Source organism: Artemia franciscana, chromosome 8 (genome assembly GCF_032884065.1).
Source record: "Artemia franciscana chromosome 8, ASM3288406v1, whole genome shotgun sequence".
Classification (NCBI taxonomy): domain Eukaryota; kingdom Metazoa; phylum Arthropoda; class Branchiopoda; order Anostraca; family Artemiidae; genus Artemia; species Artemia franciscana.
The window spans coordinates 29643623-29671133 of NC_088870.1; the positions used below are offsets into that span (position 1 = coordinate 29643623).

At 35.4% G+C, this 27511-nt stretch overlaps 1 protein-coding gene across 1 annotated transcript; it reads left to right on the forward strand.

Moving 5' to 3' along the window:
* Positions 1–224: 224 nt before the first annotated feature.
* Positions 225–27453, forward strand: LOC136030257 (protein FRA10AC1-like). Its single transcript, XM_065709100.1, has 6 exons — positions 225–273; positions 3392–3510; positions 4458–4623; positions 6787–6952; positions 14771–14930; positions 25489–27453. Coding segments are annotated over exons 1-6 (894 nt in total). The 5' UTR covers positions 225–271; the 3' UTR covers positions 25770–27453.
* The last annotated feature ends 58 nt before the right edge of the window (positions 27454–27511 follow it).

The following is a 27511-nucleotide window of genomic DNA, read 5'->3' on the forward strand; positions in this document are numbered from 1 at the left end:
CAAAGTTTAAGATTTCCAGACTCTGGAAATCGGGGAACCCCGTACTTTCTAGATTTGTAAATATTGTCCACTCATCATTAAAAAATTATTCCCCTTCGCCTGACTTTGTGCATTGTCTAATGTAGGTTCAAATATGTGCGACATGATGGAATAGTTTATAAGGGATTTGGTTTTAAATTAAAATGGAGTTCTAGGGAGTTTTGGGAAATTATTACACGGGATTTCAAAAAGTTAAAATTGGAAGCAATGATAAAGTTCAAACTTGCAAAATATGATAAGAATATTATTCATTTTTTAGAATGATTTCTTATAGCTTTTAGGCAACTAATTTCCAACTTAAAATTTTAATGCCCAAAAAATAAAGCTGATATGATTTACAGGCTAATCAAAGAAAGGTTACTAACATGATGGAAATTCTGACATGAGTTCATTTTAGATGATAGGTTGATGGTAAATCCTCAAATTGTAGAGATAGAAAAAAGCTTAATCTTGTTTATATTAGGACTATCGAGAAGAAAACCGTAAAATTCTAGTTAAGTGACTTCTTGCTACCTCAGAAAAGGGTTAGGTTAGGAAGATAAAACTTTTGGGGAATTGGTCTACAGGCTAAAGTGTATCCATGGGAGGTGTTTTAAACTACCCACCTCCACTCCTTCTCCCTCTAGAGGGCCCTGAAATTTGCCTACATGACAGGTCTATACCTATTGAAATTTTGTCAAAACAACATTTTACCTTAATTTTCAGTTACTGGTTACTTTTTCTCTGCCTTTAATTCTGAAAATGCAGTTCATGGTACTTGAGTAGAATTCTGAGCCATATCAATGTTCTTTTTCAAAATTTAGGATATGTATTTGCATAGCCTATGAGCTGTCCTGGCCAAGTGGGTTGGTGCACTGGATTCAGGATCCCTTGTCTTAGAGGACACGGGTTCAAATACCAGTGTACCCAATTCTTCAGTTTGGGACAGGGGTCAGTGGCATGACTGTAAGCTTAACCAGAGTCAACCCAGCTCTAAATGGGTACCTGGAGAATTCTAGTGAAGGTAAACAGGAAGGGTGTGCAAAAGCACAGGATGGCTGCCCCCAACCCCTCATTGTACTTCCTGGCTGAAGGGCCAAGAAACAGATCAGCACCACCAGTATGGACTGTAAAGTCTAATGCTGTATCCTTTGCCTTTACCTTTATGTATTTGCATATCTTTAAAACCTTATAGGCTAAATTAGGATTGAGTAAAGATGTAAAACTGAAAACAATTTTGTTGTACTTCAATTAAGCAGAAGATCTATTTTGCAATTTTCACTTTTATAAAACACATATTTTTAAAGGCCATCAAAGGTCAGGGCCCTCTAGAGAGAGAAGGAGTAGAGGTAGATACTTCAAAATACCTTCCCAGGACATACTTTAGCCTCCAGACCCATCCCTGAAAAATTCATTTTCCTTACCTAACCTCTTTTCAAGATAGCAAGAGGTCACTTAACTAGAATTTTACCAGAAAACATGCTAAAAAATTATTCTTATTTCTAATATGCAGAATAATAGTACTTGGCAAATTTCAACTGCAGCTCTAGTATACTTTACCCCCAAATTCCTTTGATGTGCAAATTGCCTATGTAGGCCTAGCCCAAATTGTATGTATATAGCCCTAGACTATATGCACAAAACTTGGTAAAATCATAGCAGCTCATATAACTGGCTTATCAGTAAAGTGAACATATCCTATCATTTGATGCCTTTTTTATGCTCTTTATGAATATAACAATCACTTTTACCTTGAATTCAAATTTAAGTACTTTTTAACCTAACCTAAACTAACCTTATTATAAATAATTTTAGCACTAAGATAATGTAGCATTATTGTTTCAAAAATGATAGAAAAGATGGCACTGAGAAAACATAGTATTTTTTTTGTGGAAAACAAGCAATAACTCATACTGTAATTAAAATTTGTTTTTTTTAAAGCTCAAAAAGTGCTTAAATTTGAATTTGTGGTAGAAGCAATTATTATATTTGTAAAGAATATAAAAATGGCACCAAGTTGTATGTTCGCTTTATTGGTAAGTCAGTTATATGAACTGTCATAATTTTTTTGAAAATTCATCATTTTTAAGAGCTCAAAAAGTGCTTAAATCTCAGTTTAAGGTAAAAGCAGTTATTATATTTGCAAAGAGCATAAAAAAAGCATCAATTAGTAAATTCACTATATTGGAAAACCAGTTATATGAACTGCTATAATTTTACCCAAAACTTTGCTGAAAAACACATTATTTGACATAGTTTCAGCTTAATAAGCTAAATATTTGTTTAATTTATTCAATAATTAATGATTAATTCATACTACATATATTCCATACTACCACAGAGAAAAATTCAAAGGTTTTCTGATGTTTTCTAGGCAGTCAGTAAAAACCAAGTCTAATCTGTGGGTGTGACATTTTACATAAACTGCATGAGGAACCTTCTCCCTAAGCTTTATTAGAACTGTGTTTGAATTTTCTTATTTGCTTGAATTCCCCACTCATAACAGATGCACTGTAATAACATTGGGTAGCACACAACATCAAATCTACATAAAGGTTTTCTATAGTTACACAAATCAAGGTTGATAAGCTTTTTGCTCTAATTTTTTCATGTGATACCAATTGATTGGTCAGTTTATTACTTTTCTGTTCGATATGTACCTCAGTAGGAGCACTGATTTATCATTTTGTTAGAAACAAATCAATTTGTATCAGATCAATACAGCCCACAATCTGACATTTTAAGATCTACCTGAAATTTTGTGCACTTATTGTAGGTCATGAAAATAGTATATTGATAAAGTTTCAGATCTTCTCCCATGTATCTTTTGAGTTATAAATTGATAAAGCTAAAAAAAAAGACATCAAAAGGATAAATAAGCTCCTAATTAAAATAGGGGCATGAAATCTATTTCAAATTAAAAACTTTTTTGATAAGTTTTTGCATGATAATATGGAACATGAATAAATTTGCAAAATCAAATTTTGCACAGAAAATATTCTACTAAAAAGCAGTTTTAAGTTAGCTACTTCCTTAAAATTAATAAGAAATGTTTGTTCTTCATTAGATTGAGCTTCAAAGAAATGCAAAATTTCAACTTGGCACTCCTAGTAGTTCTTAAGTTATTACCAAACAAGTACAAGTATGCTGCCAAGATCTTTGTATTTCATGCTTGAAGAAGCTGAATAAACGTTCAACAGGATAAGAAATTGAAATGAAAAGTACTTTCAGCATTTACACCCACTATTTGCAGATTTTGTTTTTATAAAAATTGTGGGGTGTTGCTTAAGCTTGAAAATCCCCCCTCCCCCTTTCTTACATTAGAAGATTTTCCCGCCTGACTCTAGCATTAATTCAAAAGTTTTCTTGTTTAGGAGTTCACTGAACTTGCAGAAACTGGTTATGAAACTGATGAAGAAAACCAAAAGTCAGGATACCATAAAATTGGTGATGATCTCTGCAGAAAACCTGCAACGCTTTTTAAAAGAGGCTGTAAGTCGAATTTATCTTTGAATAAATGAGCCATAATGCTATCATAGACTGTACAGACTTAATTGGAGGTTTTGACTCTTAGCTTATTCAGTAACCAAGCTGCTTATTTTTGTACTGATAAAAGTTTATAATCATGAATGCAAAGAAAGGATGGTTGGGCTTCCTTCAGAAGGGCTTGGAGAAGTTTTCAGTAGGAATCATTCTTATAATTTACCAAATTGGCAAATTCGTATTGTCAGTTAAATCCTGGTAGTGATTCCTATCACCTAATACTCCTGACACCAAAAAACTAGGCACTTTTTTTTGTTAATAAGAAAAATATAAGTATAAACAAGCATAGAAAAGAACATGCTTATGACAAGGGCACCAAACACCAATCTTACTCAACAACAGCTTAGTGTTCACACATTAATGCAGTGGTTCTCAATTACATAGCTACTATTTACCAAAAGCAATTGCCTCATTTTGAGTTTTTTTTTTTTAACTTAAAGAATTTCTCCTTGGTTAGGTTTGTAGGCTAGCTACATTTGACTTAGTTGTGTTTTATAAAAATCTGTATGGTTGTAAACTTGTATTCAGGAGTAGACTGAATTTTGTTTGAAGGGACATGACTTTGTACAATGGAGGTAAAATTATGCCTTGTTTTGTTAAAATACTCTTTCCCAGATACTTTCATGTCAATTTTTAAAACTAGGGATCACCATAGCATCCATACTCAGCCCCGATTGGTGTTATGGCTGTCCCCTTAGACTATGAGATTCTTTAGATTCCAGATCCTTTTAATCCATGCTCCTTCAAAAATCTTTTAACCCTTAATGATTTCCTATTGGATGTACTACCTTCTAGAATTATCTCTGTTACTAAATCAGACTTGTTTTTAGTAGAATACTAAAACTATTTTGGTTGCTTACTAATACTATTTTATTCTCTCTATTCGCTCTTTATAGCCCTGAAGACCAGAAAAGACGAGTTTACCGCCGAATCATCAAAAGCAGAGGGATTAAGACACCGATCATCATTCTTTTCTATGACTGCTTATGACAGGCATAAACAGATGATCAACAATTACTTTCTGTATTACAAAGGATCAACATCTGCGCTTCAACAAGATAGGTACTTTAAGTTCTATTTTAAAAATAAACGGATACCATCTATCCTTATTTCTACCAACCTGGGCTTTAAAATTTCCTAGTAAAAACACCCTTATTTCTAACTGGGATGCTGTCAATTTGCTCCTTTAAATGTAAGTAAAATTCATCTGAGTTGCTAGTATCTCCGTCGGTTGGTTCAACATGGGCATATACTACTATAACTGATACCATGAATTTTTTAGTCATAAAATGAGCAGTTAGTATTTTATTATTAATTACTTCCCTGCCTAAACAAGACATAGCAGTTTCCTTATTCATCATGAGCCCCACTCCCTGTCTATGTACCCCATCCTTCCTGCCTGAGTAAACAAATTCTTCATCACCTAATTTCATGCTTCCTCCCCTGGGATATGAGTTTTTAAAACTCCTAATAAGTCCAGTTCGTTTCGTCTGAATTCGTCAGTCAAAATGTCGATAAGAAAGTCATTTTTTAACATCGTAATATTCCAAGTTCCAATTTTCACGTTCTTTAAATCATTAAATTATTTTGACCTCAGGAAAAGTAATGATCTTGCATACCAATGCAGGAAGGGGATCAACATATCTTCTCAAGTCTACACCAAAGCGCTTAAGTCGGCTTAGAGCTGGACAGCAAGAAATCCCTGGGACCTCTAGTTTGAATGAAGGCTTTGTGCAGTCCTGGGGCCATCTTGGTCACAACATGGTTATCTGTACTTGGCGATCCACTTCTATCAACAAAAGTCAAAATCCTGCACAGACAGGCCCAAGCCTATTACCTCCAACTCATTATATGTTCATTTCTACAAATATTATGCTACCACAGGGAGGCGATCCACAGTAGACGAATTAGCTAGGAAGAGGTTTTTCAGCCCGAAAACAACTGTTAAAACAGACCAAGCCCAGGAGAATGATCCATTAATTGAAATCCCGTGCAAATGCTGTGTCGTTTACTAGGCTGTAATTTCCTCGAGGGGCGCCACTCCTCAAGTGGGAACAGAGTTTACGGCAAGGTCCTCAGTCTTGCAGGTACCCCGAAAGGGTCGAGGCAGCCCTTTGTAGAGGCTATTATCCATAGATCTAGATCTTATGCCCTGCCGCACTTGTCCCCCCCCTAGAGGATCCTCCCACAATGGTGTTCTATGTCACCATGCAATTTAAACTTTTACTGGGAGAAGGTTTATAACTCATGGGACGTATGGACACGCTGGTGGACCCTGTTGAGTGTACATTTGAGGGGATTTCTTCCTCTTCCACCTGTATTTATAGCCCCGGGTGAGATTGCCCCAGTTTTTATTATGGACCCCAAGGGATAAGGTCTCCCCTTTGTCCGTGCCCCCTATTGAGGTACCCTACATATCTGTACAGTGTTCCCCTATCGCCACCTGGGGACAAGCTTAGTAGCCTGGGGGAGGCCCCTAAAGAGCAGTAGACTCATAAAGTTTTTTTTTTTTTTCTTATAGTATACCTGCTCAGAGAACATTAAAAAAAAAACAGCTCAAAAGAAGACTCATTGAATAATTTGTCAGCTTTGGTAGTTTCCGCTTTTGCTAACTAAATTGATAAGCTTTTGCAGGCACTGGATGCATATTATTTATGCTGTATTTACATTGAATAGACAGCATTTTGCTTAAAAGTTACCAAGAGCTTATAGGTTTCCTTTGTTTTAAACTAACCCCTTGTTAGCTCTTTGAACTGTTGACGCATTTAAGATTACTTGTCAATTTTTACCAAAATTGCCTCGGAAGCTCCTTATGGTCCCGGGAAAACTTGCTAATGGGTCTTTTGTCTTTCATACTGTCAGCCGACACTGAGAGTCGCAAAATGACATTTATGGTATCGAACCTCCTTAATTTGGCAAATGAAACATTTTAAGAATCGCCGTGTACATTTGTATAAGAAGCATTTGTAATCCTCCCTCCCATTGAAACTTCACTATCCCACAACACCTTATAATGACGCATAATGATGTATAACAGGAAAACCGGCTAGCGTATACAGGTGAACTTTCACATATGTCAAGCAATCAAAAAAAAAAAAAAAATTATAAATCAAATATTTATTATATATATATATATATATATATATATATATATATATATATATATATATATATGCTTATCTCGAGGAAACAGGTCTATGTACTATTTATATTTATTTTTTTTAGATCCAGGCTTAAAAGAGATTCAGATATAGTTCGCGAACATCATCAGTTCCTGTGGGAGAGCAACGAAGAAGCACAAAGCTGGGAAAAGCGATTAGCTAAAAAGTACTATGATAAACTTTATAAGGAATACTGTATCTGCGATTTGAGGTTCTACAAAGAAAATAAGGTATCTGCTTTGTTGTGACTTAGGTAAATCGTTTCTTCAGAAACAAATAGCTAGCTTCTAAGACTATTTTAAATATTTGAAGTTCGTTTATTGAACTTGTTTACTTCCTGCTGCTTCCAAATCAGTTCTCTCCTTTCCTTCAATTTTTGAAGTTATTTTTATCCTTCATGGTCTGCTGACATACATGCATTCAGGGAGGGAAAAGGTCCACCCATGTATTAATCCGAAAGGCTCATTCCTTTTGCCCAGAAGGATCGAAAAATTATAGCCTAAAAATATAATTTTTTCATACTACACTCTTACTGAAAATTCTCTGATCCCCTTAAAGAGTCGTCAAGTCCCCCTAACGTGTTTATACTTAAAGTCGTATGTTCTCAATTATGTAAATAGCCTTTTTTAGGTCTAAATTAAGAAGAATAATTCTTGTGTAGAAAAATAGATCATATAATCTACGATACGGTAGAAATATATCGTTATTTATGGTGCAGGAGAGTTGCTTTGGTTATATTTCTTTTTGTCTCTTTACTGCCAATTTCAGATAGTTGTGAGAAAGTGGCTAGGATTACACCTCAGTGATTTTTGTGGTAACCTGAGGCTGAAAGTGTAAACCTGAGGCTGGATTGGTCAATATTACATTGTATTTTGGAAAGTTGTGTATAAATCTTGCCTGGGAGCGAAAAGGATGGTTTTTCCTTGTCCTTGAGCAGATACTTTTGGATTTGAACTAATAATCATTTTTGTAGTCTATGTCAGAGAGGACTACCTGAGGTTGTTCTACCAATGTTTTGTTTCTTCGAGCCATGTTTCTATATTTGGGCGGAAAGCATCAGTCAATAAGGGAAGTAAAAAGGCAAAAGTTTCAGATTGAAGTTAGACACAAACCTAAAAATGCTTAAGACGTACGATGGTTACCTGCTCCAATAACCAAAATACTTTCTTAGATCAATAAATAGAAAACTTTAGAGATTCAAAAAAACAAAGTTGTCACCCACGGATCATAAAGTATGACCATCTGCAAATATTAGGAGCCATTGCTGCTTGTTATATTTGTTGAGTGTATCATCTAATTGTTTTGCGTTTTGGACTGAGGCAGATTGCTGGTATTATATTTATGTCTTAAACCTTAACAGTTCTCTCTTGCTAACAAATTGGAGCTCATCCTTCGTTCCTTTTCTAGAAGTGATATTTGAATGTTAGCCCACGGTAAGAAAGTAAACTTTTGAGCTAAGAGACATATATTTTTTTTTATGTTGATCAGCAATGCTTGAAGAGCTGATAAGATGCTTATTTCGGTATGAAAGTCAACTTTTGAATGAAGAGACATATATTTTTTTTCGTCTTGATCAGCAATTCAATTCAATTTAATTCAATTCGTTTATTAACAAAAAACAAATCACACACTGTAAACTAATTACACCCTAAGAGAGCACTGCCCGTAACGGGTGACAGTATTCATTCAATCATCAAGAAGAGAAATATAAGGTAAGAAAAGAAAAGAGCAAGAAGGGAAAAGGAAACAAACGCAAATTAATAAAAAAAAACCATAAAGAACTATCGGTAAAATTCAAGCAATGCTTGAATACCTGATAAGATGCTTATTTTTTATGCTGATCAGCAATGCTTGAAGAGCTGATTCGTTCATGAGCTGTACCATTTGGAAATGCCAATATTAACGAAAGCACAACATATACATGCAGCACCTCCAGTAATCCCCTAGCTGCACTTTCGAATTTTTCTTGCTGAAAGATAAGCATGTTGCTCATTGTTTGATGAACTAGAATCATGCACGGATTTTCAGTATGAGATATTGGAGATGTATAGCGATCCCTCCCAAACTTGCCCCTCCCACTTCCTACATTTTTTCAGATGTCTAAGTATGTTACAACTTGCTTGATCCAGAAACATACAAGAATTTTGATCTTTGTGAACATTATACCAAAGTGGGTCCATAGCTCTTTCAACATCCTTCCTTCACACCTCTAACTTTTCAGCGGTGAAGTCAGTACGTTCCACTTTGTATAATGTGAGGAAATTGCAACAATTTTCAGTCTATATTATTTCAACCTCATGGTGGGCCAGTGGGTCTTCTGAATATCAGCAGAAAGGTAGATAGGCTTTTTTCACCGATTGGCTGAAACTTTATTGGGCAAGTACCTTAGGCAAGAGGACATGAGAATGATCATTTTCAGTGGTACACTTCCTTTCTCCGACCTTGGTACGATCGTGATCATAACTACTTGCGAGTTATAAGGGAAGTAATTTGGGCTTAGAGAACACAGGGGAGGGATTTCCCCACGTTAGAGTAACCACATATGAACCCCATCCAACCTTCGCAGTAAGACATCCAGATTCAATTAGAAGTTTGATTGGCAGGTAGTTGGAGTCAAAGAGGTGCTAACCAAGAAATCTTAGACTGTAGACCTTTACTGCCCATGCTTTATTGAGCTTCAAAGTCTCTCTTCCCGTGGATAGATCATCTATAACGGAGAGCGACTTGTAAACAAGCATTGTATGACATGACCATCTTAAAATTTTAGGGATTGTAGAAGATGGTTTGAGGTCTTAGGCACTGTCCCTCTGAAAATGAAGCCCGAAAAAGGACCAAATTAATTTCTTATTCCAATTGGCTCGAAATTTTCAAGGATTATTGCATCGACTAAGAGGACCGCACGTTCTATTATGAAGCAAAGGATCTTAGATGACCCCCAAATTTGGTTTAGCTTAGATTCTTAACAAGGTTTGTTCTTCTTTCGGAAAAATTGGTTCATTCCTAAGTATTGTTAAATGTGAATATTTACGGTTTTAATGGTTCCTTAGGTACGGGGGTCTTAAATTGCCTTTTTTTCGATTTTGTGCGTGTTCTTAGTCTTAGGTGGCTCGGGATTTCGGTGTGGGATTCAGTTTCAGCTCTGAGGCGGAAAACTGTATCTAACATTGATGATAAACTAAAAATGGGCAGTGCTAACGTAGTTACAAGTCGTGCTGGTTATAATATTCCGCTTTCGCGAAATTTCATTCGACTTTTTGCGACCATGATATACTCTTTGCGCCTTGTCTTATCCTTCGCTTCGAGAAAGCGATCTAAATCAAATCCTTATTTATTGTTTCGGATATTGTAAGTTTTTCCTTTATTTGCCACTATCTTACTGGAATAGAAAATTAGTTGGTCGGTTTTGGTGCTACAGATATTTTAACAACAATAAAAACAAACAATAAAAATAATCTTAAATATTAAGCTTATTTTAATCTTATATAATTTCTAATTATTTGACCTTACACCGAATAATTCTTTAAATTATTTTTGAAAGACCCAAGTGAGCTCTTACAACTCAGCTCTTGCGGAAGCATGTTCCACTCTGTAGTGGAAGTCAAATCCAGGGAAAAATCCGAGCCCAGCATTGATGTACGTCTCTCCTGAGTGTCAAAAGCAGATAGGGTGTTTTGATCATGCTGTTGAGAAGTCAACCTAAAAAGATTGTGGAAAGGAGATGGAAATGACCTGGAAAAGAACCTAAAAACATAAATTGAGCATGACAGACGGTATAGTGAGCCAAGGGAGAGAGAGTCATCTATGCTTCCAATTATTTTCAGTCCACGCTTATGGATTGAACCAAGTCTCTTCAGGTGCGATTTGAACGTTGACTGCCAAATTATCACACGATATTGGAGATGAGGCTTCAGAAGTTTCTTTGTAAAGTCGTCGAAGGTTTTTTTTTTGTGGAAATGTGTGCTTCAGTTTCCCGATAATGTCAAGATTGCGGGAGAGCTTCTGTTCCGCAGCCTGTATGTGGTGTAGAAAGAAGAGGTTTTCGTCCAGAAGTACACCTAGATACCTTGCAAAAATCGTTTCTGGCCGCCTAATCGTTCCTCGAGAAGTCGTAATGCAAGTTATTTCTGGACATGCGATTTGTTAACTTTAATTATAAGTCGATTTGCATCCATTCATATGTAAGTTGCCTCCAAGATAACTTGTAGTTTACTTAGAAGTGGTGACGTGCCAGTATCGCAGGAGGCCATTGTAGTGTCACCTGCGAATGCCACGAGTTCCCAACACTCAGTCTCTCCTGAGTGTATTAACCAAGTGACATATAGCGATCGCAAATTCTGTCGATCTGTTAGTCTGTCTGTCCTGGTTTGCTACTTTAGGCACTTCCAGGTAAGCTAGGACGATGAAATTGGGCAAGCGTATCAGGGACCGGACCAGATGAAATTAGAAGTAGTCTTTATCCCGATTTGACCATCTGGGGGGGGGGGGGGAGTGGGGGGCCGGATAATTCAGAAAAATAGAAAAAAATGAAATATTTTTAACTTAGGAATGTGTGATGGAATCTTAATGAAATTTGATGTTTGGAATAATATCGTGTCTCAGAGCTCTTATTTTAAATCCCGACCAAATCTGGTGACATTGGGGGGAGTCAGGAGGGGGGACTTAAAATCTTGGAAAACGCTCAGAGTGGAGGGATCGGGATGAAACTTGATGGGAAAAATAAGCAGAAGTCCTAGATACGTGATTGATATAACTGGAACCAATCTGTTCTGTTCGGGGGGTTGGAGGGGGGGAGGGTTAATTCTGAAAAATTAGAAAAAATGAGGTATTTTTAACTTACGAAGGAGTGATCGGATCTTAATAAAATTTGAAGTTTGGAAGGATATCGTGTCTCAGAGATCTTATTTTAAATCCTGACTGGATCCGATTACATTGGGGGGAATTGAGGGGGGGAACCTAAAATCTTGGGAAACGCTTAGAGTGGAGGGATCAGGGTGAAACTTGGTGGGAAAAATAAGCATAAGTCCTAGATACGTGATTGAAATAACCGGGACGGATCTGCTCTCTTTTTGGGGAGTAGGGGGGGGGTGGAGGGTTAATTCTGAAAAATTAGAAAAATGAGGCATTTTTAACTTACGAAGGAGTGATCGGATCTTAATGAAATTTGATGTTTGGAAGGATATCATGTCTCAGAGCTCTTATATTAAATCTAGACCTTATCCGGTGAAGGGTAAGTTAGGGGGTGGAACCTAAAATCTTGGAAAATGCTTAGCGTGGAAGGATCGGGATGAAACTTGGTGGGAAAAATAAGCACAATTCCTAGATACGGGATTGACATAACCGGAACGGATCTGTTCTCTTTGGGGGAGTTGGGGGAGGAGGTTAATTGTAAAAAATTAGAAAAAATGAGGCATTTTTAACTTGCGAAAGAGTGATAGCATCTTAATGAAATTTCATATTTAGAAGGACCTCGAAACTCAGATCTATTATTTTTTATCCCGACCGGGTCCAGTGTCATTAGTGGGGGGGGGGGCGAAAATCTTGGAAAACACTTAAGGCAGAGAGACCAGGATGAAACTTGGTGGAAAGAATAAGCACAAGTCCAAGATAGGTGACTGACATAACCGGATCGGATCCGCTCTCTTTGGTGGAGTTTAGGGGGGGGGAGTAATTTGGAAAAATTAGAAAAAATGAGGTATTTGTAACTTACGAACAGTTGATCAGATCTTAATGAAATTTGATATCTAGAAGGATCTTGTGCTTTAAAACTCTAATTTGAAATCCCGACCAGATCCGGTGACATTGAAGGGAGTTGGAGGGGGAAGCCGGATATTTTGGAAAACGTGAAATCGAGGTATCTTACGAATGGATGATCGGATCTCAATGAAACTTGATATATAGAAGAATCTTATGTCTCAGATGCTCCATTTTCAATTCGAATCTTATCCGAGGACATAGAGGTTTGGAGGGGGAGAAACAGAAATCTTGGAAACCGGAAATCTTGGAAAACGCTTAGAGTGGAGATATCGGGATGAAACTTGATGGGAAGAATAAGCACAAGTGATAGATACGAGATTGAAATAATTGGTACGGATCCGTTCTCTTTGGGGGAGCTGGGGGTTGTTGATTTGGGAAAATTAGAAAAATTGAGGTATTTTTAACTTAAGAACGGGTGACCAGATCTTTATGAAATTTGATATTTAGAAGGGACTCAGGTCTCAGAGCTCTTATTTTAAATTCCGACTAGATCTTTTGATATTGGGGGGGGTGCTGGATGGGGAAATCTTGGAAAATGCTTATAAACGTCGTAGATATGTGACTGACGTAACCAGACTGGATCCGCTCTCTTTGAGGGAGTTAGGTGGTGGGGTTCAGTGCTTTGGCGAGTTTGGTGCTTCTGGACGTGCTAGGACGATGAAAATCGGTATGGGTGTCAGGAAGCTGTACAAATTGACTTGATAAAGTTGTTTTCCCCGATTCGAATATCTGGGGGGCGGAAGGGAGAGGAAAAATTAGAAAAATTGAGGTATTTTTAACTTGCGAGAGAGTGATCGGATCCTAATGAATTTTGATATTTAGAAGGACCTCGTGACTCAGAGCTCTTATTTTAAATCCCGGCCAGCATTAAGCCTCTGATTTTCCTTTTAAAGCAATCTTTTGATTCTTAGAATTTTGCTAGAGCTAATACCATATGAGTTCTTGGCTCTTGGCTCTTCTGATCTCGTCACAAGTGCCATATGAGCTCTTAGCTCTTGTTATTAAAGTATTCCCTTTTGGCATTTCTTAATTAGTGACTGTAGGCACTTCTTGTAAGATTCATAGATTTAGGCTAGCTAAACTTGGTACGTTACGGTATTGGGTCCATAGGTTTTGCTTTTTATATCTAATATAAAATATATATATATATATATATATATATATATATATATATATATATATATATATATATATATATATATATATATATATATATATATATATATATATATATATATATTGCTTGATATATCTGAGTTAACTTTCAGTAACCCACGTGTTTATTGTTGCATTTTTTCTTCCACGCTGAGCTGTTTTTCTTTAAAACAATGTGCCTTGTATAGAGTCATAAACATATTATGGGACTCTTCGAAACCTTCGTTCACATCTTCTTTTCCCAGAACACTATACCATTCGTTTTCTTCAGTTCATCATTTAGTGATCTTTGATTTTATTCACACAAGTTAATAATCCGCAACAAAGATTGGACGATGTTTTATGTTTTGCAGCAAAGTAATACAGCACCCTCTTGAATACATGATGCGTTTTAAAAGTAGCAATATTGATTGAGTGTTACGAAATAGAAAGTGCAATCTACTTCAAGTATGACATTTTTGTTTTAAGAATTCGTCTAGGACTATGTCGTTTTCAAAGTTTTGAAGGATTGACAACTAAAGCTTTTAACTGATTACATGCCAAAATGTTTCTCTTGCAACTTTCTTTCTGTGTTATCCTAAGTCTTTTCTTGGTCGACCAGAAGCAGATGCAACGTTTAACGCTTCCTAAGTCAAGTAAATACAGTACTCTGTACTTTACGTAGTCTTTCTGGAATGTTTTAGTTTTTTCGCCTTCAGTGCATTCGTATTTCCCTTTCAAACTCCTAATAATAGTCAGGTATCTTCATTTTCAATACAAATTCTTACCAAAAACTATCTGTCTTGTTTATTAATTTTATCATTTTTCTAGGCATTTCTTTGTGCTTCTTGTAGGCAGTATTTTTTTACATGTTTTTTGGATATCTTTCTTGAAACAAAGCAATTATCGCCTGCAAAACCATGTTAAAGTTATTTAATGTAATTCCACGATCTTTAATGCTCTAAAATGTTGTAGCTGTTGGATCATATTGATATCTTGATTTGAAGAATCACCTTGAAGCAAAAACTAAACGTAGCAATAAAGGAAAGCCCCCCCATCTCCCCTAATTGTTGCCCCTTCTTTTTGGATATAATCTAGTGATCTAGCTCCGATATGACGTGTATGTTGTATAAAGTTGATACTAAACATTTTATTGATAGGTTGCATTGAGATGGAGAACTGAAAAAGAACTAGTTGAAGGAAAAGGTCAGTTCAGCTGTGGTGAGAAGCACTGCTCAGAAAAAGATCACCTCCGAACATGGGAAGTTAACTTTGCTTACGCAGAGCATGGACAAAAAAAGAATGCCCTTGTCAAATTACGTAAGTTTTCATGATTCAGTTTATTTTGCCTTATATACATGATTCAGTTTATGTATTTGCTAATATATCTATATATATAAAAATAAGTTGTCTGTGGATGGATGGATGGATGTGTCAGGTGACGTCACCTGAAAAAACTGGATCAGGTGACGTCAAAACTGAAAAAACTAAAAAAAGGCAAAAACTACAAAAAAAACTAGAAACTAATAAAAAAAATAAAAAAGCTAAAAAACTAAAAAAACTATAAAGGTAAAAACCAATAAAAAACTAAAAAAAAAACTGAAAAAACTAAAAAAAGGCAAAAACTACAAAAAAAACTAAAAACTAATAAAAAAGTAAAAAAGCTAAAAAACTAAAAAAACTAAAAAAAACTAAAAAAACTAAAAAAAACTAAAAAAAGGTAAAAAACTAAAAAAAATAAAAAATAAAAAAAAACTAAAAAAAAGGAAAAAACTGAAAAATAAGCTAAAATAAAGGTAAAAACCAATAAAAAACTAAAAAAAAAGGAAAAACTAATAAATTACGACACTCAAAGAGAAAGCGACCAGGACAAAAGGAATGTTCGATTAGCAATCAACATGTCCTGGTCGTCATAAATGACGACCAGGACATAAGTAAAAAAAAAAACTATCTATATATATAAAAATAAGTTGTCTGTGGATCGTGGATCAGGTGACGTCACCTGAAAAAACTGGATCAGGTGACGTCAAAACTGAAAAAACTAAAAAAAGGCAAAAACTACAAAAAAAACTAAAAACTAATAAAAAAAATAAAAAAGCTAAAAAACTAAAAAAACTAAAAAAAGGCAAAAACTACAAAAAAACTAAAAACTAATAAAAAAGCTAAAAAACTAAAAAAACTAAAAAAAAGGCAAAAACTGCAAAAAAAACTAAAAACTAATAAAAAAAAATAAAAAAGCTAAAAAACTAAAAAAACTAAAAAAAAGGTAAAAAACTAAAAAAACTAAAAACTAAAAACAACTAAACAAAAGGAAAAAACTGAAAAATAAGCTAAAAAAAAGGTAAAAACCAATAAAAAACTAAAAAAAAACTGAAAAAACTAAAAAAGGCAAAAACTACAAAAAAACTAAAAACTAATAAAAAAAGTAAAAAAGCTAAAAAACTAAAAAAAACTGAAAAAACTAAAAAAACTAAAAAAAGGTAAAAAACTAAAAAAAAAAAATAAAAAAAAACTAAAAAAAAGGAAAAAACTGAAAAATAAGCTAACATAAAGGTAAAAACCAATAAAAAACTAAAAAGAAAAAAAGGAAAAAACTAAAAAAAATTTTCATCTAAAAAACTAAAAAAAACTAAAAAAGGTAAAAACTAAAAGAACTAAAAACCGGGACACAGGGACACAACTACAACGGGGACACCGGGGGAAACAGGGGGATATAAATGACGACCGGGACAAAAAAACTAAAAACTAATAAAAAAACTAAAAAATCTAAAAATCTAAATAAGCTAAAAAAGAAAAAAAAGGAAAAAAATAAAGGAGAAAAACAAAACTAAAAAACGAATGTATATACAGACCGGGACACCGGGATACAAATGACGACCGGGACACAGGGAATATAAATGACGACCGGGACACAACTACAACGGGGACACCGGGGGAAACAGGGGGATGTAAATGACGACCGGGACACCGGGACATGGAATGGTCGATTAGCAATAACCATCAACAAAGCTCAAGGGCAATCATTAGAATCATGAGGTATAGATCTGAATACAGATTGTTTTCCCATGGACCATTATATGTTGCATGTTCAAGAGTCGGTAAACCTGACAATCTATTTATATGCAAAGACAATGGGACAGCAAAGAATGTTGTATATTCGCAAGTTTTACGTAGTTAAAACCATATATATATATCTATCTATATTCACAGGTGGGACATAGGGACACAACTACAATGGCGCGTAACTATTATGGCGCGTAACGACTTACGCGCGCGGGGGGGCTTGGGGGGGGGGCGCGAAGCGCCCCCACCAACTAGGTGTTGGGGTGGCGCGAAGCGCCACCCCAACAGCTAGTATATATATATATATATATATATATATATATATATATATATATATATATATATATATATATATATATATATATATATATATATATACCCCTCCCCTCCCCCACAACTCCTCTTTCACCAAAGTCATCTGATTGAAATTATGTGACAGAAATTTTATTTAAAATAGTTTCAAGAATTGTAATAATGTCTCTGGGGGTAAAACCACCCCCAGCGCCCTCGGGACAAGGTTGTAAGTTATACCATATAGGCATATAAGGTTTTTATGGAATTGGAAGCTGTAGTGTCCTTTTTAAGAGTCAAAATTATTTGAGGGCAACCAGCTTCCCCTCCCTCCATGCTCATCATTTCCCTTAACTCCTCCAGTGAAAATTTGGAGGTAATAAATTTGTTCATCGTAGTTGAAGGTTTCAGAAATTATGTCTGTGAGGAAACTACCCCCCCCCCTACATCTTTCAGGGAAAGGGTTGTAGGCTATGCCCTGGAGACATATAAGGTTCTAATAGAAAGAGTATATGCTTTGGTTGGGACTCTAGTGCCCTTTTTAAGAGTCAAATTGATCAGAACGCAGGTACCCCCTCCCCAAATACACCCAGAAACACATCGTTTTTTCCCGAGATATACTCAATAGATATGTTGAGACTGTCGTTTTATTCAAAATAGTCTAAATGTCATATAACAAGGCTTTTGAGGTTGATATAAACCACCAGAGCCTGAGGGCAAGGGTTGTAGGTAATGCACCTGGGGCATTTGAGGTTCTTATCGAAGGGATCGTTCTGTAAACTTTAGAGGTGGCTTGGTTTATTGAAATTGGAAGTTCCAATTCTCTTTTAAGAGTCAGTAGTAATGGGATTCAAATAGCCCCCCCCCCACACACACACAATTACCTCTCTTTTCACCAAACGTATATGATTGAAACTGTGCGATGGCAATTTTGTTCAAAGTAGTCCAAAGAACATGTAACAACGCCTCCAGGTTTGGCAAAACGCCCCAGAGTCCTGGGGCAAGGGCTGGAAGCTATGTCCTGTGGGTATATAAGGTTTGTATGGAATGGATGGCCGTATTAAATTCAGATGGGTCTCATTTCTTTTTAAATCGGAAGTTATAGTGCCCTTTTTAAGAGTCAAAGTGATTTAAGAGAACCCCCACGCCCATCATTTCTCATAACAAACACCAAAACTAAGTTTTCAGACATCAATTTTTTTCAGCATTGTTAAAAGGTTCAGTAATTATGCGTAGCAATAGTTGTAATTGCAGTAGTAGTATTAGTAGCAGTATGCAAATAGCAACTTTTTTCATCATCCTAACTTAATACCATCATCCGGTCCTGAAGTGTTGCTGACACGGTCTCTTGACAACCTATATGGGCACAGTGTGTTTCGATTTATTTCAATACAGTTACAAATATTGTCCAGTTACAAATATTGTCCAAAATTTTTGCCAATACCTTTAGGTTTATTAGTAGTAGCAGTAACACCAGTAGTTGTAGTAGTAGCAGTACAGTTAATAGTAGTCTTAGCTTTAGTAGCAGTAATAATAATAGTAGCAGTAGTTATAGATTAGATGCAGTGGTATTCATTGCAAATTTTTTCTTTCGGTTAATTCAACATCCCCCACAACAAGCGTTGTAAAAAATTAAATTTTTCTCTTTTATAACTTTAATAAATCAAATATTATTAACATTTTAAGGAATAAATATCAGTATATTTATACTAAACTGACAATGCACTTTCATTTGTATTTTTTTAAGTAAAGTGCAAGTTATAGGCCTTGGGAAGGCATTGGGGCTCTGAGCCCAACTCCTGTTAATTTCTGCTCGGTTTGAGTTTGAATTGGTTATTTATTGTAATTTCTGTTCATTTCGGGTTTCATTTATTTATCGATGCTGATTTGTGGAGTTTTTACGCCTGGTGGATCATTTGATTTTTGCTCATTTTTGATTTAATGGAGTTCTTTAGTTTTCTTATTTTGTGGAAAAACTTGTGTTGAAAAAGTTTTTTTTTAATTATTTCTAGAAAAAGCCAGTCACCTTTGGCGTTAGCTTTCATAGTATCGATACATTTAATTACTGATTTTAGTTGCCTTTTTGAGGTCAGGAGAAATGTCTCTTCTTCTGTAAAGACTTCAGGAGAAGTCTTTTCTGTGAATGATACAGTGGACGAGAAACATTTTCGGATCCTCAACTTTCATTAGTTTTTGCCAGCAATTTCTCTTGCCCGTGATAGCAGGAGCACCATCAGCTGCGCAATAAGTTATGTTCTTCATTGTTGTTTAGTTTGTTAAATTTATCAGTGGTAGTAGTTGTGCTCTCAGATGATTCGAAAAATAAAATTTCTTGAGTAAGTTCATCTTTTTCAGTACAGATTACATAAATTAATTGCTACTTCACTGTAGCACCAAGCCACCCGAGGCCAGCACAACTACACACGCTCCTCTGCCATCCCAATTTATTTAAAGCCTCCTTCTATAAACCCTCTTAAGAAGTTCTCACTGCCCTAAAATCTTTCCTTGCGACATCCTCCACCTCATTCGGGGAAACCTGTTTTTCGTTTGGCACTGGATGCTTGGCAGACAAAGACAATGTCTCACCCTTTATCCGCAGAACGTGTCCTAGCCATCTCGCCCTTTCTCTTACTATAGCCCTAGAAAGAAGGATTGAACCACATTTTTTGTACAGCTTACTGTTTGAGATACATTTAGTCAGTCGGATACCGAAAACAATCTGTGGGCAATTTCTCTGGGAAACATCTAGCAAATCCTCCTTCGTTTATCGAAGCGCCCACGCTTCAGTATCCTACTTGACCACTGTCGTCACTGTAGCTTCCAATATCTTGGTTCGGAGACTTACCTTTCTATTCTTCCAAACCTTTTTCAACTGTAAAAAAAACACCCTGGGACTTTGCTATTCTACTTTTAAAATCTTCTCTGCTCCCGCCGTGAATGCTAATAATACTACCTATGTTAGTGAAGCTGTCCATTTGATCAATCTTCTCATTTCCCAACATCACCTCTTCACCTTCACTTATTCCTAGTTTTAGTAACTTAGTTTCCTTGACATTAATTTCAAACCTGTTCTTGCACTCTGAACTCTCAAATCCTCTAAAAGTTTATTCATTTTTGCTAACATTTTCATTTAAGATGCTTAAATCATAAGAATAATCTAAGCCGAGGAGAGTTTTACTCTCCCATTTGATTCCGTATTCTCCCGTTGGCTTTGCTGTGCTCCTTAGGACGAAGTCAATCAAAATGATCCATACAAATGGGGATAGAAAGCAGCCCTGCTTAACTCCTGATTTAATTCAAAACGAGGAACTAGCCACATTTCCTACCTTAAACGCAGCAGTGTTATTCTCACACATAGCACTAATCACTTTAATGTATTTATCTGGTATACCATACAAGTATAGGATCTTTGCTAAAGCTCTTCTATAAGCTGAATCAAACGCTTGCTCATAATCTATAGAACTGAGGACTAAAGGCGTTTGATAATTCAAGCACTTCTCAATTACTAATCTAAGAGTGAAAATTTAGTCGACGCATCCTCTACCCTTCCCAATCCACACCGTTCTTCTCCCACTTTTTTTCTACAACATCTCTAAGTTTAAAAAGTATCATACTAAGTAATTTACTTCTTACAGAAACAAGGCTAATGCCTCTATAATTACTACACTCACTCTTATTACCTTTTTGTGCGGGGGTTTAATTAGAGTCTTCCTAAAATCGCTAGGCACTTCCCCTTTTTCAAAAATCATATTCGTAATGTTCGGTAACTTATCTCTAACTTCACAACGCCCATATTAAAACAACTTATTTACCGCAGTATCAGCACCTGGGGCCTTATTATTTTTTAATCCATTTAGAACTGTCACTCATTTTTCCCTCACAAAATAAATCTTCCTTCACATCCAAAGTGACAAACTTTTTGGTTCTTTTCTATATCTTTTCCTGTAACTCTATTACGGTTTAGTACATTCTCAAAATCTTCTGCTCATCTCTCTTTAACTCTTTCTTTCTCACTAATTGTGGCCCCGGTCTTATCTTTAACTGGGACGAGTCCAGATTGAATATTCTCTCTCAATTCATTAAAATGCCAGTACAATATTTTACTATTATGCCGTCCGTCTGCATCTTCCAGGTTTTCGGCAAATTTATCCATGGCCTCCGCTTCACGCCTCCTTAATTCACGTTTTAATGCTATCTCTAATGTTTTTTTTAGCATTCCTCTTATTTCCATTTGATCTATCACTCAAATAATCCTTGTACAGACCCATCCTCCTCTCTAGTAAACATAGCGTTTTCACTAATATTCCTATCTGCTAAAACTGAGTAGCATGGGATCTTCTCATCTTCCTCCAGGACTTAAAAAAAAGTACTGATACTGATGATATAGCTAAATTGTCACCTATAATGTGCTTTTCCTGATTTGGCAATGAGCGAAGAAAATTCTTAACTAGCCTCAAGAGGTGCGACTAGCAGTTACAGCTTGAGCAGTAAACTCATATTTCATTATTGATATTTTTTAAACCTGTTCTTCAATGATTTCAAGTACATAATTTACATAGACACTATGTTTCGCCTTCATATGGGCATCATGACGACCTCTTTTCATTAATTCATTAATTAAGCCCTTTTAGTATGAGAGGCAAAAAGGTAGCCGTTAATCATGGGCAGCAGGTATGAAACCATTTCAAATAATAATCTTTCGTCTTGTTGGCACTACTATTCTTATGGATAGTGTTTTTGATTGAAATAAATGAGAAATCTTATGATTTTTTTTACGCTTTCAAAGGAAAACGAATAGAAATACACTTGTATACAGCCGGTGATACTGCATGGATCACATCAAATAGGAATATTCTCAGTTGACTAGAAATTTCAATGCTCTAGGGAAAATCAGAACACATTTTGTTATGAAACAAAGTCTTCTGTTTAAAAATATGTGTCCATAAACTGAAGTCGCTAGTGAAAATATCTGTTTCACATCGACCACACAAGACGTCACTGTATTTGATGTAAATGAAGAAAGCAATATTTTGAAAGTGACAATTAATGTCTAAAAGCATTTGTTTTTAAATGATGCGTTAAAGTGGTTTTAAGAAGGAACGCTGTAAAGTTAATTTTGTCATACACCAAATGCGATTTTCCGAGAGACCTTATCAAAATTTTAAAATAAATTTATATTTCTAAATCTTTGGCTTTTCCAGTTGCATGATTTATCTTGCAACTGATCAACACGCCACATCCCGTATTTCCAATTAATTATTAACTTTGTTGCAATGGAAAATTAAAATCACCTTATAAATTTATTGATTGGAAAAAGTAATAAAAGCCGTTTATGGCAATCAGTACTGACAATTTCGTAAGACCACTATGTTTTTATTTGGAAAAAATGAAAAAAAAATATGGCACCCAGCAGCTTAAGAAGGTGTCTTTGGGAACCAATAGATTGTTGAAGCGTTGTCTGATTTAACTGATTAGTTTCGCTCACTTAATTTCACAATTCAACAGAAACTAAAATGTGACACTGCCCTAAGAACTTCATAATTTTGAAAAACAACTAAAAGAAGAATCATACAAAATTACGGTTTTCAGGTATGAATAGACCTAAGATGGATCCAGGGGACAAAAAAAGTTTGTATTTGGATGTCTCTGGGACTTAATAATTGTATTTATATCAAACAGTTCGTGGTAACGAACTGTAGTAAGGAGCGACCCGGCTCAATAGTAACCAAAAGTCTAAAAAATGGAATTTTGGTACCAATAGCTACATGAAAAGAATCGCATTTTAATGCTGATTTTAAATATATAAGTTTCATCAAGTTTAGTCTTACCCATCAAAAGTTACGAGCCTGAGAAAATTTGTGTCATTTTAGAAAATAGGGGGAAACACCCCCTAAAAGTCATAGAATCTTAACGAAAATCACACCATCAGATTCAGCGTATCAGAGAACCCTACTGTAGAAGTTTCAAGCTCCTATCTACAAAAATGTGGAATTTTATATTTTTTGCCAGAAGGCAGATCACGGATGCGTGTTTATTGTTTTTTTGTTGTTTTCTTTCCCAGGGGCGATCGTATCGACCCAGTTGTCCTAGAATGTTGCGAGAGGGCTCATTCTAACCGAAATGAAAAGTTCTAGTGCCCTTTTTAAGTGACCAAAAAATTGGAGGGCACCTAGGCCCCCTCCCACGCTAATTATTTTCCCAAAGTCAACGACTCAAAATTCTGAGATAGCCATTTTATTCAGCATAGTCGGGAAACCTTGTAACTATGTCTTTGGGGACGACTTACTCCCCCACAGTCCCTGTGGGAGGGGTTACAAGTTCAAAACTTTGACCAGTGCTTACATATAGTAATGGTTATTGGGAAGTGTACAGGCGTTTTCAGGAGGATTTTTTGGTTGGAGGCAGGGGTTGAGAAGAGGGGAAGAGGAATTTTTCATGGGGGAAGAAAATTTCCATGAAGGGAGCGCAGGATTTACCAGCATTACTTAAAAAAACAATGAAAAAGTTTTTTTCAGCTGAAAGTAAGCAGCAGCATTAAAACTTAAAACGAACAGAAATTATTACCCATATGAGGGGCTCACCTCCTCCTAATACCTCGCTCTTTCCGCCAAAGTATTTTTAGTAATTTCAACTATTTATTCTGCGGCGTTTGTGATTCAGGGGTCATTCTTAATGAATTGGGACAAAATTTAAGCTTTAGTGTAAAGAGCGAGGTACTGACGAGGGGGCGAACCCCCTCATATATGTAATAAAAACATAAGAATACAAAAGTTCTTTACGTAAGCTAATTTATAAGTTACGTATATCTTTTACTTATAAAAAGATTCGTAAAAAATTAAAAGTTCTAGTTGCCTTTTTAATTAACCGAAAATCGGAGGGCAACTAGGCTTCCTCCCCCGCTCTTTTTATCTCAAAACCACTCGATCAAAATTATGAGAAAGCCATTTAGCAAAAAAAAATAAATTGATTCAAAAACGTTCAGAAATTAAATAAAAAAACAAGTTTTTTAATGAAAGTAAGGAGCGACATTAAAACTTAAAACGAACAGAAATTACTCCGTATATGAAAGGGGCTTTTCCTTCTCAACGCCCCGCTCTTTACGCTAATGTTTTTTACTGTTTTAAAATGTAGAGTTAAGAGAAAGAGTCAAACTTTAGTGTAAAGAGCAGGGCGTTGAGAAGGAAAAGCCCCTTTCATATACGGAGTCATTTCTGTTCGTTTTAAGTTTTAATGTCGCTCCTTACTTTTATTTAAAAAACTTGTTTTTTTATATTTAATTTTATAAAAGCGCTGTTTGGATGCCATGATGAATTCAAATATGAAGGATCAGGGACAATTGAAACGAAATTCCAGAATTGTTTTGAAAGAAGTTGTGTGCTTGGAAGCACTAGAGTAAGGGATAATGAGAAAATCGGTGAGTGAATTGAAAATTAAATAAATACGTAATTGCTGCATTTTATTCACTGGGTGATTACGGCTGATAGATCACAAGGACAAAGACTATTAAAACATCTGAAAATCAAGGTACCTCTACGCAGGCCGTGCGCCCCACATTGGCATCCCTGTGATAGTAAAAGGAAGATCAACTTAACCTATGTAAAATCCCAACAGTGTTGAATTCAACTCTTTGTTAAATCTAATTCTTACCTCCAAAAGCCCAGCAAAGTGAGATCTGTCCAAAAGTGCATTCAACTTGATGCTCAAACATACTTTTCCTGCTTTCTCAACTTGATTTTTTTTTATTATTAATTTATATGTGTTAATGGTGTTAAATTTAAGTTTTACAACTTTTGATAGTATTGTTAGAAAAAATAACAAATTATTGTTAAAAGAAATGAAGCCCAAAAGTAACCCTTTTTAAATGCTGAATGGCAAGACTTCATTTGAGCGATCGCTGATCAGTGATCAAATACAGAGCAGCAGTCACTCGATGGCGCTGAAATGGCATCTGGTGGAGAGGTATGGTATACCGTCGCAAATATTTACTGAACAATTTCTATATGTTTTAATCGAATCGCTAGATCAATGAAACATCTTCTGAGTGTGCCAGTTGCCAAGCCTTTATATATTTCGTCATATCTTAAAAATCGGCCGAGTAATTGTCTGGTAGATAGTAATGCATCCAGCGTTGCATAGCTCTGTACACGGCAAATTTATTGAAAAAAATGTTGAGGCCACAAAGGAAGCTAAGTTTATTCTAGTATAATTGAATTCTCTTCTAAGAGTGTAAGAGTTAATAAATCCGTCTTAATATAAGCTGAGTATAAACATATAGAAGAGTAAAGTTGTATTTAGCAAACAAGTAAAAGTCAGTCCATTAGGGGCCCCAAGGGGTTTCCTATATTCAGTGCCCAGGGACACGGTAGAAATCATATGACCAAGTCTTATAAAATTTTTCACTCTAAAATTGGGACCTAGAGGCATTTTGACAAAATAACCAAACGAATGATTTTTTTTTCGAATAAGTGGATATTTAAGAATATCTTTTTTTTCTCCGTTTTAACTAACTATTTTCATTTTCAAGGTCTTTGCCCTGATTGCTCCTATAAGTTAAATTACCACAAGAAGAAGAAAGACATAACAAAGAAAGTTAAGAAGCCTAAGCACAAGAAGAAAAAAGAAACTTATTGTCAACGAAAAGAGGAAAGCACAGCGGAGGATACAACAGAAAGTACTTGCAGTGTTGAATTGCAGCAAGAGCAAGAAGCAGCCGAAAAGGAGGACTTATGGTCAAAAACCATACAACTCGGAGAAAAATCGCGTGAAGATGAGTTTGATGCTTACATTGAAGACTTATTTCTATAATTGACATTATATTCATCTACAAAGGAGGCATGATATAAATTGCCAATTTAAGCATAATGTTGGTTCTCTAACTCGAGTAAGATCTTCTTTGAAGAAAGATGTTTCCTACCTACAATGTTCTGTTGAGAAATTTTAAATCTTGAAGAAAAGACGGCTCGATTTGTTATGTTGTGCTTTGACTACAAAAAGACGGACAAGAAACAGGGTAAGCAATAAAAGACACAGAGTAAAATTATCTACAACATCTTTTTGGCAAAAGTTTGCTCCAAAATCTATTAACAAAAAAAGGCTGCAAAAGTATTTCCTAATTTAAGCTTTCTCTGATTGAAGTGTGTTTTCTCTCTGAAGTGTTTGGTATATTCTTCATTAAATATTTGGAAGTAAATCAAAGTAAATTAAAGCCTCAGGATATTTCCGGACTTCTATGCCTTTTTATTGTTTTTTTTTTGCGTCTGCGTTGAAAAATATTCAAATTTGTATTAAAATGGTACTTGATTAAAACCTAGTTATCACGGTAGCAGAGATAGGTTATTTTATGGCAAACGATTCAAATGTTGAGGTGGTCCCTCTTGCACATTTACCTTCAATTTCGAAAGATTATATGGCTTTTTTTTCTTTTTGAATCTACAATTAAGTTTTGGAAGATTTTGCTAATTTTTCATAATTTATTCAGTTTGGCAATTGAAACTAGAACAATTCCTAAAATTTTAACTAAAATTATTTTATTGTATTGTATCGGATTAACGATGCTTCTTGACTACTAAGGTCCCTGCGTCGGCCCTGCAGTGCATTCCTGCAGCATGATTCGATATCTGGGTCCCGCATTACCAAGCTAAGGTCAAACCCACTGCACCACCACAGGACGAAAAATTATTTTAATTCATCTCTCAGTTCAAAGTTAAAATTGGCTCCCGTAATCAAACTTTTTTCGGCTTAACTCCTATCGTGAGCATCAACATAACAGTGTGCTATATTTTTGTAGAAAAAAATCAAAATAAATTTTATTTTATTTCAGTTTTCAGTTCAGAATCGCTAAAGTTATTATGCAAAGTATAAAAGTATTTATAGTGTCTTAATTTTAAGTATTTTAATTTTTCAACTAAAATTATATTAAAGAACGATAAATAGCCTATGGTTACTTAATTGGATATAAATGGGGACATCAGTATTATGGATGAAGAGATATCTTAAACCTTGTGAAAAACAAACCACGGCATATAGTAACTGAAATAAATGTAAAACCAGTATCTTTGGAAAAGTTTTATAGTAAACAACGAACTCTTGTCCATGGTTGCTACTATAGCTGCAATCTATTAAGTCCGGTTTGCACCGGTAGTCAGCAACCTAGTAAGAGACGATCACGTTCGATTACTATATACAGGAGTAGTATAATACATAATAAATAGGGATTAAGCAAGTTTCAATAGTGTCATGGCTGTAGAGATAGCTCACACCTAGTAAAGAACGAACCAGGTAATGTAGTAACTGAGAGTAAAGATAATAGAAGTATCTTTTGAAAAGTTGCTTGTCTAGGGTATGGTGACATATTTGATTTACTTAGCTGCCTGATTCTTTGAGGTTCGTCTCTCACAATTTAAACTAGGAAATTACGGCTTTTTCCTGTTTGTAATTTATGTTATGTAATTTATGTATAGAACTAAATAAAACTGAGAACCTCCGGCAGCATGAGAACTCAGGGTTTCAGAAGAAAGCTGCAATGCTTATCAAGGAATATGTCCAAA